A 14,513-nucleotide genomic window follows, 5' to 3' on the forward strand; every position below is an offset into this window, starting at 1 on the left:
TAGTGTAAGAGGGAGCTACACTCTGTTATAAACTCGCAGGAACCTACAGTGGTGTAGTCTGAATTATTGATTAAATCAGTTTTAGTTCTCATTTGAGCAAACCTAACCCAGAATACTAAACACACAAATCTGTACAAACAAATTTGTAACAACAAAAACTATCTTTGCCTCCAAGCTTAAGTATGCAATGTGTGTGGGTTTGTGACATACTTACAGTCTCTAAACCAAGCAGAACCCTGAGAGGAATTGTGGTGAGTCCTCCCTTGATCCATTCTTCTAGAGATATCTGTCCATCAGCATCATAATCCAACTCTACCAACATGTCTTGAAGGATCTAAAAGAATAAAAGCGTTATGATAAAAAATATTAGAATTATTTTATTGTAAACTTAATGACAGCAAACCGAAACGTCAAATGCATACCCTGGTATGTTCAAAATTTAATAATAATTGCTATTAGGAAAACTACAATTATATGTGACCCTTCATGCAAAAAGGGGGCTTATGAAAATTTCACGATGCCGATTTTACGGCAGACAACCGTGAAATTATATAAAGCAAGCTGAACTTCTGTGAAATTCCTTTAAAACAGCATGAACTCGGCGTGAAAATTTATTATACCACCGTGAACTAGTTCACGCTGGGCAGTGAAATAATTCACGCTGTGGAAAAAAAGTCCTCCTCAAAATTATTTAATTTCATTATCAATTCATTGGGTTTGGATTTCTGGCAGATTTTGAGTGTCAAAGAAACATTGACGTGAACCCTTTGATGATCATTAAATTTTGTCTACCGTAAAGTTGACTTAACTCAAGTGAAGAAACATGCACGCCGGCGAATGGATTTTGCGAGCACGTGAGTGCTGAGCATTTTCCGGCAAGGACAAGCAGTGATCCAAACCTCTTTTCGAGATCACCAAGCATAAATGAATTATGAGCACTAATCTTTGGGGCAACTTGGAAAATTGCAGCAACTCGCTTAATAGTATGTTTTTATTTAAGTGCGCCAAATGGGGCGACTAACTGCTCAAATACACTTAAATCTAAACATAGTACAAGTACTTTTTCCTAGAATCCGAGGCTGTGAGCAGCGCGTATATTTTACGAGAAAATCGAACCACATTATTCCCCAAAATTTGCCAGCACTTGTAACAAGATTTTCTGAACATTTTCATCAAGGTTTGTATTTCATCGCAGTGAAAATTAAAATCGCTTACTATTCAATAAATTGAGTCAAGAAATTGACACGTGGTATCAGAGTAATGTAACTAAAGAACCACTCCAAATTTCAGGGCTGTGAGATATTCCGAACTCAAGTTATTCGTCAAAATTATATTATTTGGTATGGAGATGCTCTCTGTTAAATTGTAGACACTTCTCGTCACCTCTTGCCAGTTTTCACTGTCACACCATCATCAACACCGTTCACCAAATAAAGTCAACAATCAACGAGATAAAAGAAGATGAATATTGAAAGAGTCTCGCAAAGGTTCAGGTCTGTGCAATGTTTCGTGCGAGAAGAAACGTTTTACTCCAAATCAAATTTATAAGGCTTTGCATGGATACGCGCAAATATGGCGGCCGAAAGCTAACAAACACATATGTCATCGAGTTTTGCCATAAAAAGCCTGTAGCCATCTTCTGAAGGCTCATAAACATCTATGTGAGTACTTATTCTCATGCAAGGACTGTTCAGTTTGCAAAATCTCAGCGGATAAATCACTTAACCTACGTGACAGCATTTTTGGCCACAGACCCTGATCGGGGGATGTCAATTTCATTGCGTTTTTGGAGCAAACCGTTGATTATGCAGAATGGAGGAGAATCCCTCGTATGGGTTTAGTGCGCTTTTGAATGCTTCACTCTCCTCCTACACTGGTTTTTTTCAGTGTATTTGATTGTTTATACTATTGGAGAAACTGTAATAAATAAACAAGTGTTTTGCTCGGTAACGTAATTCGTGTCAGTGGTCATTTTCATCCAAATTATAGATCGTGCCATCAACAAAGCAACATAATCGAACCAACTTCGATTTCCCCGAAATTAACGAAATGGCGCCCCATAAAAACTTAAAACTTTTTACACAAGAGAAGATATAAATAACATTATTCGATTTCCGAAGCAAAAATTTGTTTATCCTTATTTACCGCAATTTTAATTCCAAAACCAAACCACGAAATTTTCCTGTTATTCTGGATGGCGTAGCAACATAATTTCACAGCGTGAACATGACTGAGTGCACAACGTGACAGTCTTCGATTTCATGCCGTGAACTTTTTCACTGAGCATAGTGAAAAGAATTGGAGCAATAGTAAACAAGCCGTGAAATTTGAATTTTACGGAGTGAAATATCAAATTCATGCGCCGTGACCGTGAAATTTATTTCACTGTTCACTATGAAATCCATAAGCCCCTTTTTTGCGTGAAAGGTCACATATCATAGACATAACTGATGGGGAGGTTAGCACTTTTGATGTCTTCTTTGCTCCTACTGGGGGCTACAGTGTATATAACAGAAGTAGAAACTGTTTCTTTTGTGCCTTAACAGAAGCGGGTTGAAATACAGCTCTGGTGGGGTTCATTTATATAACCTTCCCAACTACTTTTGACTATGATTGTAGTTGCTTGGTGACAGGCAACTGAAAAATTAAAGAGAACCTAGCTAACAGCTCTATAACACTGTTCGGATGCTCTACCCATTGAGCTACTAGAACTTCTGAGGAGATAGATAATTAATTTTCTCTCAAACTCTGCCTACTAGGCCTCTGATCTTTCAGTTTTCCATTTGTCCATTGCCAAGCAACTGGTTTCCCATCTTTACCATGGACACATTACTTATTCTGATTAGTATTCTGATTATAGAGTGGTTTTCAATTGAGTATCGAAAGTAATTAGATAATTACTTTGGTTTTGCATTACTTCACTCAGTGATTGGTTCAAAGTTCTCGTGCCACTCTTCCAACCAATCAGAAGTGAAACCAAAACCAATCGTAGCTCGCGCGTGCACATTTTCCCGCGCTTTGTGTCGGCTACGTCTAATTACTTCGAGTTTTGATTAGTTTACTGGATTGTCTCTGTCCTTTTTGATTGGCCAAAGTAATTACTTTGGTTTTGGTTTTACGACACTCATTTGAAAACCGCTCCAGTATTCTGCAGGTTTCTGAATTAACATGGCTTTAGAAAGAAAATTGAGGAGAAGTCAAGATTTAGTCCATTTTGTGTTGCGCAGAGGCACACACTGTCACCTCCAACATCTGTGGCAGATCATCACAGATTGTTGCCGAGGGGGGGGCCCTCCCATGTACATTTCTTAACGTAGCTGAAAGTATTAGATGATAATGTCTTTGCCATTATTAAAAGTCACGGTATTTTTCGTTTCTCTGTTTTAATATGCTCTCTTTTAGGGGTCAAAAAAAACCTGGGCCACGCCCAAAATGGTCTCCTTTTCCGATGAGCATTCCTACCCTTTTTTTTTGGGTGCCCCCCCCCCCCCCCCCTTAAGCTCGTTTAATGTAACTGGTTTGTACTACATCTTTCAGAGGAAATATGAAAAAAAAAAGAACGATTTTGACAAACAAGCTTTCCCAATAAAACATGCACTGAACTGGCATATCGCCCTAAATACAGCTAACACTTACAGGCTTGAGTTCTGTTACATCCCAGCCAAGGTACTGTGCTACACTCATCATTTGCTGAGTGATACACTCTAATTCCTTCAACAAGACAAAAAAACTTGAGAATATTGTTTATAGAAATAACAAGGAACCAACCAATAATTTATTACTGCTTGTGTATTATATTGGCTCAGTGAACCTAATAATAATTTTAGGCCAACAGAGTAGAATGTGTTGTTACCAATTTGAGTAAGTTAAAAAATTAAATTTTAAATTATTGTTAGTAAATCACAGTTTCATTTCCATGTACCTGTCTTGTACAAGTGCTAATTTCATGATTGAGCCACATTTATAAGTACAATGATGTAAACTGTGTGTCTAGGTCAGGTTGTACAGTGTACTTAACTGATCTGGATGTAGACCACTTCCTTAAGTTCACAGAACTTTGGGTTTGTATTGAGCTTAATCTGGAATCTTAACAATCAACCACGCATTTGTGTTTCAACTACCGCTAATACCGGTAAGTACCAAGGAACTTTAGGTACAGTATCTTAAGACAAGCAAATTTTTGTTAAGAATTGACTTTAAAAAGGTATCTTGTGAGTCTAGAATAATTTATTATTTCTTTCAAATCTTGACTGTAAACAATTGATCGCAGAATCACTGTTGAAAAATAATTATTATTTTGGGAAAAATGTTATTTTAAAAACATTAATTTTTTGTACATGTAGGTACAAGTTTTCAATTTCTAACAGATGACAATAAAATGCAAACTTGGTTTTTAAGCTTTGAAAATATTTTTTTTGAAATGGATAATTACCAGTAAACAATTTTGCATCTCCTTTACCGGGTCATTGTCAATAACAACGAAGGTTTCTCCTACATGTACCATGTCTTTTTTATTAAACATTCCAGGAGCAAATGTTAACAAATTAAAATTCCTTACCTGTGAATCGAGGTATTCATTTCCATCACTGTCATACACTCTAAAAACAACTGAAATTAAAATCATACCAACTACTTTAACCAACCATTCTTTCAAACAATATTATATATTAATAACTGAAATGGTCTGAATGTAAAATAACAGTAAGTATAAATCCTGGCAAAGGAATTTAGAAATTATTTTAATACTTCATTACTATAAAATTATTCCACACAAGAACTTTTTATTTATTTGATTGTCTACAAAATTAATCTCTTTCTATTTGCAGTTTTTTAACGGTTATTTTGAAATCCCTGAGAGTACTTTCTTAGTGAAGAACCATTGCGTGGCAAATAGCCAGACAGACTGGCTATATTTTGTGGTCTCAATCACTCAGCCAATCAAGCCAGGTTTATCAGTTCATGACAGATTTTTAGACCAATTCACAGTGTTCCAGAGAAGAGACAGACCTTGGATCAATAACCCAACAAAGAAGAGGGTGCTAAGGGGGGAGGGGAGAGGGGGGAGGGGGGTCTTCATCACATTTTATGGAAAATAAAATGGGCCTTTCACAGTCCACAGACATTAAAAATAATGTTAAAATGGCCATTTCGTGTTTCATGAAAAAAAGGAATATTTTACACAAACAAATTTTCTTACAAGTTGGTTTGACCAACAAAGCTGTCAAGGCTGTAGAGACCACGTGTTGAAGGCTCACGTTTCAGTGAATAATGCAATCCAGATGTAGTGGTTGTACCTTGCTCTGCCGAGTTATATTTACAGTACATTGTTATTATTGCTTGGGCTCCTACTCCCGCAAATAAAAAACAAACAAACAAAAACATAAAGCAAAATCATGTCACAGTTCATGGGAATTTAACACCTGATTCTCATTTTACGGATATTAAAGTATCCAAATTCTCAAAAATCATGGCTCACAGTAATTGACAAATCACATTTCACAAGGAAAAAAAAGGCCATTTCACATTAAATTTTCAAGGAAAATATAAAACGAAAAAGAATTTCACGGTTCACAAAAATACCCTTTACCACCGTCAAAGAAGGCTTCCTGACCCGATAGATGAAATGAAAATGTTTAGTTAAACATTACACAAAAAGTAGAAACCTAAAGACAGAAGTTTTTTGGCTAAGAAGTATATTTAACTAGCTGAAAACGACAAACGATTGACAAACATGTGATATCAAACTCTTCCCTGCAGTTCATATCTTTGTAAACAAGGTGATTATGTGCACCTTTGTGGTTACCTAGCATAATTATGATCAATTTCTTCCTTTTGACAGACCATGACCTTCCCAAGGCCTCTCACCAAATATCCTGGTATTTTTAACCTCTCAAGATATTATTTTAGAAAATTTTGAGAAACTATAATTAGAAAATAAATTAAATATGACTTTTTTGTGATATTTAGAAACTTTTTAAGGCATTTTTTTAGTTTTCTGCAAATTAATTCTGGGCTTTTCTGGCATTTTTCCTTCTTGTTAGAAGATAAAACTTCATTTTATTCGAGCCGGCCACCAAACTACCCAGGGCACCCGTAACCAGCGGAAAATGGTTTCAAAATGGAGGATATTCATATACAGCCCCTAAAAAGGTAAAGTCTCTGTTACGAGCCTGAAGGCCTGATATACAGCCCCTACTTAACTAAAATTTAACTAATATTTTAATATTTGTTGCTTTGATAAAAAAGGGAGCTCATACATAGAATTTTTTGCTTAGCTTAAATAAACATATGTCTTGTCTTGGATATTCAAATTAGATTAAATTTACTAGATAAACAAGTCATTTAAATATAAAGTTAAGCCAAAAAATTTTAGCACAACGTTTCCTATCACCCTTCACTCATATAAATTTAATAGTCACTCTTAAGTTTTTTAATAGCTTGAAAATGATGACATTGTAATGAATACTTGTACATGTTCATCGAAACATCGTGTTAGACTTAAACCCTTTGACTCTCAATCAGGCCTGAACCGGCCATACTTAGTCTTTTACTGTGTCTAACGCCGGACGATTTTACTCTTTAATGGGGAACCCCTGGGAGTCGACTAATGGGTTAAGTTATTTCATTTATCTCAATTCTCAATAATTATAGTATCTGAAAGGCACCTTTAAGCAATTACTACCAATCTGCCAAGTCCTATGAGGTAACCAAATGTGACCGTCCATATGAAAAGGATGCTTAGACCATTTCTTCCCAAACGGGTTTCAAAACAGTGTTTCAAACAAATTTAAACATGTTTCAAACAGTTTCAAACATGTTTCAAATGCATTTCAAAAAACAGCGTTTCCCTGCGTTTAAAAAACAAGTGTCACATTTCACTGCGTTTGAAACAGAAGAATTAGCATGTGCATAATTATATTATTAGTCGGTTTTTCTGCATGAATTGCCTTAGCAGTCTTTGTAAGTTTTGTCAAATATGAATGAATTTCACTTCTTTTTCAAAACGTTTCTGAAGCTAAATAATTTCAAGATCTTTGAAATGGAAATGAACGAAAGTGCGAGTGTCTGTTTCTTCGCTAAGATGCCATCAGAGGTTTTAATTTCTCTCAGAGCGACGGAATGGCAAGTCGCGAAGCGGCGAGAAAAACCCGCCACTTCGCCGGTTCGCTCTTTAGTTTTTCGCTCTGATCTTTCGTCGCCCAAAGAGAGCGAAAATTCTCTGGAATCCAGGGTAACCAGAAACCCTGCATTCCAGGAGGATTAGTGGATAACGAGTATATTTTAGTCAAACGCGGGAGAGATGTTTCCAATATTTATGTCACGTCCTTGTCATGCAAACACAAACCTTTAGTGAAAATTAATGTTTCTGCCCAGAAGGCTTTAACGACGCTGAGAAGATCTTGCTAACTTTAAGAGCTAGGCTTTTCGTCAATTAAAATAATGCCTTCACCGTTTTTTTGATATTGCTATTTAGAGATAGGCGCTTTGCTTTGGAAACAGCGTTTACTTTTTACAGTGAATTGTCACGCGTGGCCCAGCAGAATCGGCAAGATCTCTTCGCGATCTCTGAAATTTGATTGCAATCTTGGAAGTCTTTCACAAAATCTTGCTTCAAATTGCAGTTTTTTCTAAAAATCAATGTGCTATGTGTCGTTCATACATTTACAATGATTCTTTTAAGGAAATGGAATTACAAATGAAGAGAACGCCCACGACAATTCAGAATCTGAACAGTCGAACTTAAATTCTTGTTTCAAGTATTTCAAAATATTCCTGTTACCGAGTTTATAAGATCGACTGTGAATTTGGAAAGGGGCAACCCTAAAACCCGGAATCCGGAATCCGGAATCACAGTACAATACAGAGAGTAAACACTATCCTAAACATTCATAAAAGCTAACCTTAGGCCTAATTAGGCCTAAACAAACGTTTTTAGGCCTAATTAGGCCTCAGGTTAGCTTTTATGAATGTTTAGGATAGTGTTTACTCTCTGTATTGTACTGTGATTCCGGATTCCGGGTTTTAGGGTTGCCGTTTGGAAAGTGGTTTTAATGGCAGAAGTTTTTGAAGTACTATAAGGATTTAAATGTTGGCTTGAATTGAAGTTACTGATTTTCCTGAGGGTAAGCTTTGTAGTCACGCAAATGGCTTCGGAGTTGCTGGTGTTTTTCCAGCTGATTTTGTTTCATGCATCACTTCCACATGCACACTTTTACACCCAAAGCCACGTTTTATGTATTGAAATGTCACTGGCAACGCAGACACAAGGCAGACAATGTTTCCACGGCTATGTTTCCATGATCAAATTTTCTACTATTTTGGGTTTCAAACAGTTTCAAACGTGTTTCAAATGCGTTTCAAACACAAACGCACTCGAAACGCTTTTTAGTTAAGCATCCTTTTCATCTGGACGGTCACAAATTTTGAAGTCTCTGAAACACCCTTGGCCACTGCTAACATGAACGCTCTGAGTCTACAATTACAAAACCATGACGAGTCTCCTTCTGGCCACCATGCATTGGTTAAAAAATGCATGTACTGTCATAAATTACAGTACTTAAAATCCATAATTCAGAATTCATCTGCTCTCAATACAATGGGTCTTAAACATGTACTGTACGTAGTGAATAAAAGTCCCTTCTTACGTCTTTCCAAACTATAACAGTGAAGTCAGACAACTAACTTGAACTACAATCACGGACAAAAGTCTCGGGACAAATTTACATTTGTGGCGCTTTTTCACACACGCCAAACAAACAGTCTCGCACGAATTCATCTACACTTGTTCAGCCCCTCCCCCACCCCTACAATGTTGGTCATGTGTACACGTTATTTCTCTAGAGTTTCAACATTGTATGGGGGGGGGGGGGGGGAGAGCAGGGGAAGCAACGCATTTTGAAATGGATAACAGTGCTTTTTTAAAAACACTGAAAATTAATGCAATTACAGAAGTGTCCCAAGGAATTTTATCCACCATTGTAGGTTTAACTCATTGCCCCATGGAAGTGAGACTTCCTAGGTTTTCCTCTGTCAAATGCCAGACAATTTTACTCACCACTGTGGGCCGCTCAGCAGTCAATGGGTTAATTAAAGTATAATAATTATACACACTCACCAAATTTAAAGCAAACCAGGCAATTGCAAGGACTCACAGGAAAGTGAATAATGTTACACAATGTACATTACTGTAACATAATCACATCTTGCCAGTTTTACTATGGCTCATAATACTTACACTCCAGCTTGTCCTCAACTTTGCCTCCCTCCAGCATGGATAAATAACATGCGATCTCCCTGATGGACACCATAGGTACTGTTCTGATTTGTTGGTTCACATTCAGCAGGCTCACCTGCTCACTGGACATCTTTTTCCTTTGTGAGCTGGACCTTGGGTTTGTGGGTGGATGCTCATTGGCCACTTTAAAGGCTGCCACATAAATACAAATTATTACTTTAAAACCCAAGCTGTAATTAAATGAATACCCTTAATAGGAATTTGACTTGTTTTGCCTTAATAATTGTTTATTTCAGTTTACAGTGTCCCCAAGTTCCTTTCCTTTCCTAGGAATGCCATACCTTGATGGAAACGATCGTCTCAGCAAGTAATACGAAAACCACCGATCTGTGGATTGGGCAGCAATTTACGTGTCTCTGCCCCGCCCACTTTCGCTTGCAAATAGTTCAAATTCTAAAGAAGTAACGGCAGAACTGAGCACAAGTCATATGGAAGGCTCTAATATCGTGGAAAAGCTCTCGGAGAAGACTTGAAAATGAAGATTATACAAGACATTATCAGAAAAGGGGGAGACCACCACAGGATTCTTCGTTTGAAGTTCTTCTGCGATTGCCAAAGAAAACATGTTTTTCCATTGTTGATGTGCTTTTGTACACCTTAAGCCTGTGGGAAAGAAATTTCATCAAATTGTTTAACGAAAGTGGGCGAGACAGTGACTTGATAATTCAGACCCATTCCACAGATTGGTGGTTTTCATAGTACACTCTTGAGAAGAGCGGTTGTTTGAACCTGATGTTTCCACAACCTGACTCTGAAGATAACCTACCCTCCAGTTGTGGAAACATCAGTCGTGAACCAAACACAGTCCTTCCGTCTTCAACAACCCAGACAATAAAACTGCATCAAGGTATGTTAGCTACAGTACGTCCCAAAATGCTGCTCATGAGATGTGGACCAATTTTTGTAAAAATCAAAGAATGCCCCCTTTCCTCTCTAATCAACTTCAACACAACTTGTGTCTTTGAAATAAGGCACTAAATGAGGTTTTAGAGTACCCTTAGGAATTAATGGTGCCTACAAATTCAAGGTATTTTTGTACGGTTTACTGAATTTTTGGGAGAAGCAGATCTTGAAATCCAAAAAGAAAATTGGGAATAGCCACGTTTTCGAAGATAATTAATCAACAATATTTGTAAAAAGCTTTAAAATACAAAGCAATGTGTGGTGTTCTTTTCCAAATTGAATAAAGCTTAATTATCTCTGAAAATGCATGGTTACACTCAATTTTCTTTTTGGATACCAACAGCACTTACTAAGTTTTGCTTTAATTCTCTGCATAGGTTTGAACCGTGCAAAAATATCCCTGTATTAATAAGCACCACTCATCAGAAATCCGAGTATCTCAAGATACGTAGAACGTATGAGCAATAACAATAGTAGGCACTGTCCTTAACAAGACAACTAAACTAATGCTAACTGCTTCACCCTAATGCCAACCGCATTGGTGTTTAGACTCAAAGGAATACTTAATTATTTTTATTAACATTCTGTGCACATCTCTGAACATAAGCAACGTAAACAGCAATAGGCCGGTTTTGGAAGCCATCTTGACGGGTAGGCAAACATGTCTGAAATTACAGTGTTTCTATGGGAATCTGCGTTGAAATAACTTGAGAAAACCTTGAATGTAGCAAAATTCGTGAAAAGTAACCTTAATAAGTTACTAACCGAAGAATTTTACTGACAAAATTTGAGAAACCTAGCTACACTAGAATTTGCCCAGTGACACTTTAAATTTCCCCTTACATTTGTCTGTAGTTTTTTCCCACAGACGCATGTCTGACTGGGCATAAATTTCAAGCAATTGTATGGCAAAATTAAAATCTGTGATCGGTATGCAAATCCTCCTCACAATTTCAATAAAATGTCGATCAGTCAGACAGGTATTGAGAGTGAACAACATTATCAGTTTAAGAGGTACGATGTTGATATAACACCAAATTCTCATGACTACCCAACAAATAAAGCCATCATGGTACTAGTTAGGAGAATAAAAGTTTTGATCATGGTCATGAAAGGGTGAAGTGACTGGGATGATCTTTTGGGGAAGATACCCTCATAATTTTATAGGGATAACCTCTGGTATCTCTCCCTTTCATTGTATTGAATGAATGGACTTTAATTTCTCGGTGTTGTTAAGCATGACAGTTGTCTAACAGATGAATTTCATTCTGTATGAAGTCTTCTCCTTGATGAGATGACTATAAACCTTTGCTTCCTCAGAATTAAACCTTGAAGCTATAAAATTAATTATTATACTTGGCTGACCAAAACAATTTCTGTAAGTTTCTTTCTTTTTCCACACACTGCACACAGGAATGAAAGTCTGCTTTAACAAAGGAGGCAATGGGGAGAAACAGGAGGGAGTAAATAGTTCCATAGACAGTGTCCCCTTGTGGGATACAGATATTTTATAGAAAAAAAAAAGCACTACCAAAGGCAGCACAGGAAAGTGAGAAGGACAGGTACAAATAGGGAGGAATCAAATAGGAATTTAGATTAACTCTTGAACTGACTCCTGTTTTCTTCAAATTTTAAAGCAATTTTTATTAAAAGGAGCTCACGCATTTGCCTAATACTGGGTTGAAAAAATTAATGTTTGAAGCCTCTTTTGTTTTTCATTTTAAGCACTATCTCATTAAACAGTACGTCCCACTATTACGTTGTCCATAAATAACCTTGAAATTAGGCCTCAGAGAGCTGGGTTAACATACTACACGTACACAACAGTTAATTTACTTTAAGAGTAAACGAAAGACACATCTGAAAAATTCAGGCAGCTTCTGGATTCCAACCCATTACCTCTGTGATGCAAGTGCAATACTCTACCAACTGAGAGCTCTATGAAGCTGCTCAGTTGGAAGTATGTCAATTTGTTGGGCCAAGTGTTCTTACTAGTGAACCACGTACGACTCAATGAATGAAATAAATGTAAATGTGAGGTGCAGGTTATCGCCGAAAGAGAGAAGTGAGCCTCGCACTCAGCTGGACAATTTAAGCAATATTATTGTCTCTTCTAGACACCTGAAAAATTCAGGCCTCTTCAACGGGATTCAAACCCAATGACCTCAGCGATGCCAGCATATACTGATGCCTAAATTTTTCAAGTGCCTGAGAGACAATTGCTTAACCCATTAACTCCCAGGGGTTCCCCATTGACGACGAGTAAAATCGTCTGGTGTTAGACAGAGTAAAAATACTAAGTCTGGCCTAAAAGCCGGATTGGACGTCAAAGGGTAAATGGGGACATTTTTCAGTGAGTGATTAAATTGTCTAGATACAGTAAGTTCAAGGATCACTTCTCTCTTTTGTCTATAACCCTCACTTCACATACACTGCATGTACATTTATAAGAGTGTCTGTTGTTTTAATACATTCAAGTAGAAACAAATGCCATTCTCATTTTCTCAAAAAAAAAACCAATAGATTATCTTTAACTAGCGATTCAAAGTTGCAACAAAAAATGGTTATTGTTATGCAAAACAGTTAACTTTTAAATTCTAATTATGGTTGGGTTTAGGACTTTACAGACAAAAATGATTTTTATGTTAGTGAAGTCAAGGCAGTACTAACCCATGAAAGATCCACTAGAATGTCTTCGGAAGTGATGTTTTAAATCAGGCGCCTTTCTGCCCCATGCACCAAGCCCTAGAGAATCTTGTGGTACAGGGAACAATGTGAGGGGTGTTTGAGGAGTGGCTGTGAAGTCATTATTGTTAGTTTTAATGGTGGGGGATCCGTTAGGTTTAGGACTTGTTTCAGCATCATCATCATCATCGTTGACTTTAGAAAGAGTTATTTCAGGCGTATCACTGGCCCCAATAGCAGCTGCTGTGGCAACCAGTGCTGCTGTTCCAGCTCCACTGTGGATGCCTGGAATTTCTGAAACTGAAATTATGTGTAGTTTGACCTTTTAAATGAATTACTATTATTTTATTGATTAATTTCAATTGTTAGTTTTGAACAATAAATTTAATTGATTATGATCATTTAGTAACGTAATTTAACTATCTTTAACATAAAAAAGGAAAAAACTTTATTTCAGCTTAAATAATAAAATTAAGTTACTTTAGTAACAAAAATTAATAATTATTACCAACAGTAAAGTTGCCAGGCTTGTTTAATCAATTGATGTTCATTGCTCAAGATGTATAATGTAGTCAAGATATTAATTAACCTGTGTTTAATGACATGGATTTAAACCACTGTAAAACACTCCAAACCGATCCAGGGGTTTCAATAAGGTTTGAAATATTTGGGCATATGGGTTTAACACCCAAGCAAAGTATTTAGAAAGCTACATGTATGTGGACCTTCCTTCCTAGGGGGGTCTGGGGGCATGCTTCCCCAGAAAATTTCTTCTGAAGCCCAAAGCAATATTCTTCAACCACAGAAAACTCACACCTTTTTTAGACAATTTAATGATCTGATACCAATATCTACAAGAAAATTTATTCATTGACATGACACAAAAAAGTGCACTTTTCTCAGCTGCAGGCAATTTGGTTCGCAAAGAAAACTAATGGGCGATTGCCCACGACTGTTTCTGGGCCACCACTGCAAAACCTACAACATTGGGACATTTCAGGTGGTCTTTTATGTACTGCAATTCTTTTAGCGATGCCTTATTGGGCAATTACATTGTGTTCTTGAACGTGGTTTGGGAAATTGAACATTACACAATTCGTACCATCCAATCATTTCTACAGCCACAGACACTTTAAGTGGTAAAATGTTACACTAATTTTTAACCATGCAGTCCCCCAGTTAAATTATTTATTTTTTGTTTTTATTGTATTTTTAAAATTTTTAAATAACAGCTCATTAATATCTCATTAGCAAAACAAACTACATGCATGTATCAGGTCAGCAAAAAAATGTCACCCGCATGAGCTTTTAATTAAAAACCGATAATAAAAACATTCCTCACTAGAATTCTTTATGCAGGGAACGAAATCATGATCAATACAGTCGCCAATGTGACTAAAACTTCCACTTTGGCGACTAAAGATTCTCCTTTAGTTGCCAACTTGGTGAGTTCATTTAGAACTGAAAAAACATTGAATAAATAAATAAGCGATTCAGGATAAGGAACATAAATTCTGTGATTGGTTTGCTGCGAAAAAATGTGGATAAATCAAATTCATATGTCTGTTTCCCTTTAATGAAAAACTGTGGATTTCAACGTGACGTCATTACCAGGTGTGTTACTTCTGTG

General features: G+C 36.8%; 1 protein-coding gene across 2 annotated transcripts in view; it reads right to left on the reverse strand.

Annotated features, from left to right (window-relative positions):
- The window catches only part of LOC137968031 (diacylglycerol kinase beta-like), a 63,325-nt gene that overhangs the window by 31,024 nt on the left and 17,788 nt on the right, over positions 1-14,513 (reverse strand). The window contains exons 4-8 of one of the 2 annotated variants that reach the window (XM_068814643.1): positions 12,869-13,183; positions 9,236-9,427; positions 4,559-4,608; positions 3,637-3,711; positions 215-334 (exon numbers count right to left, since the gene is read on the reverse strand). In XM_068814643.1, the coding sequence (XP_068670744.1) occupies positions 215-334; positions 3,637-3,711; positions 4,559-4,608; positions 9,236-9,427; positions 12,869-13,183 (752 nt within the window). The remainder of the gene's footprint in view (positions 1-214; positions 335-3,636; positions 3,712-4,558; positions 4,609-9,235; positions 9,428-12,868; positions 13,184-14,513) is intronic. The other variant, XM_068814644.1, reaches the window with a different exon arrangement.

Source organism: Montipora foliosa, chromosome 8, assembly GCF_036669935.1.
Source record: "Montipora foliosa isolate CH-2021 chromosome 8, ASM3666993v2, whole genome shotgun sequence".
Lineage (NCBI taxonomy): Eukaryota > Metazoa > Cnidaria > Anthozoa > Scleractinia > Acroporidae > Montipora > Montipora foliosa.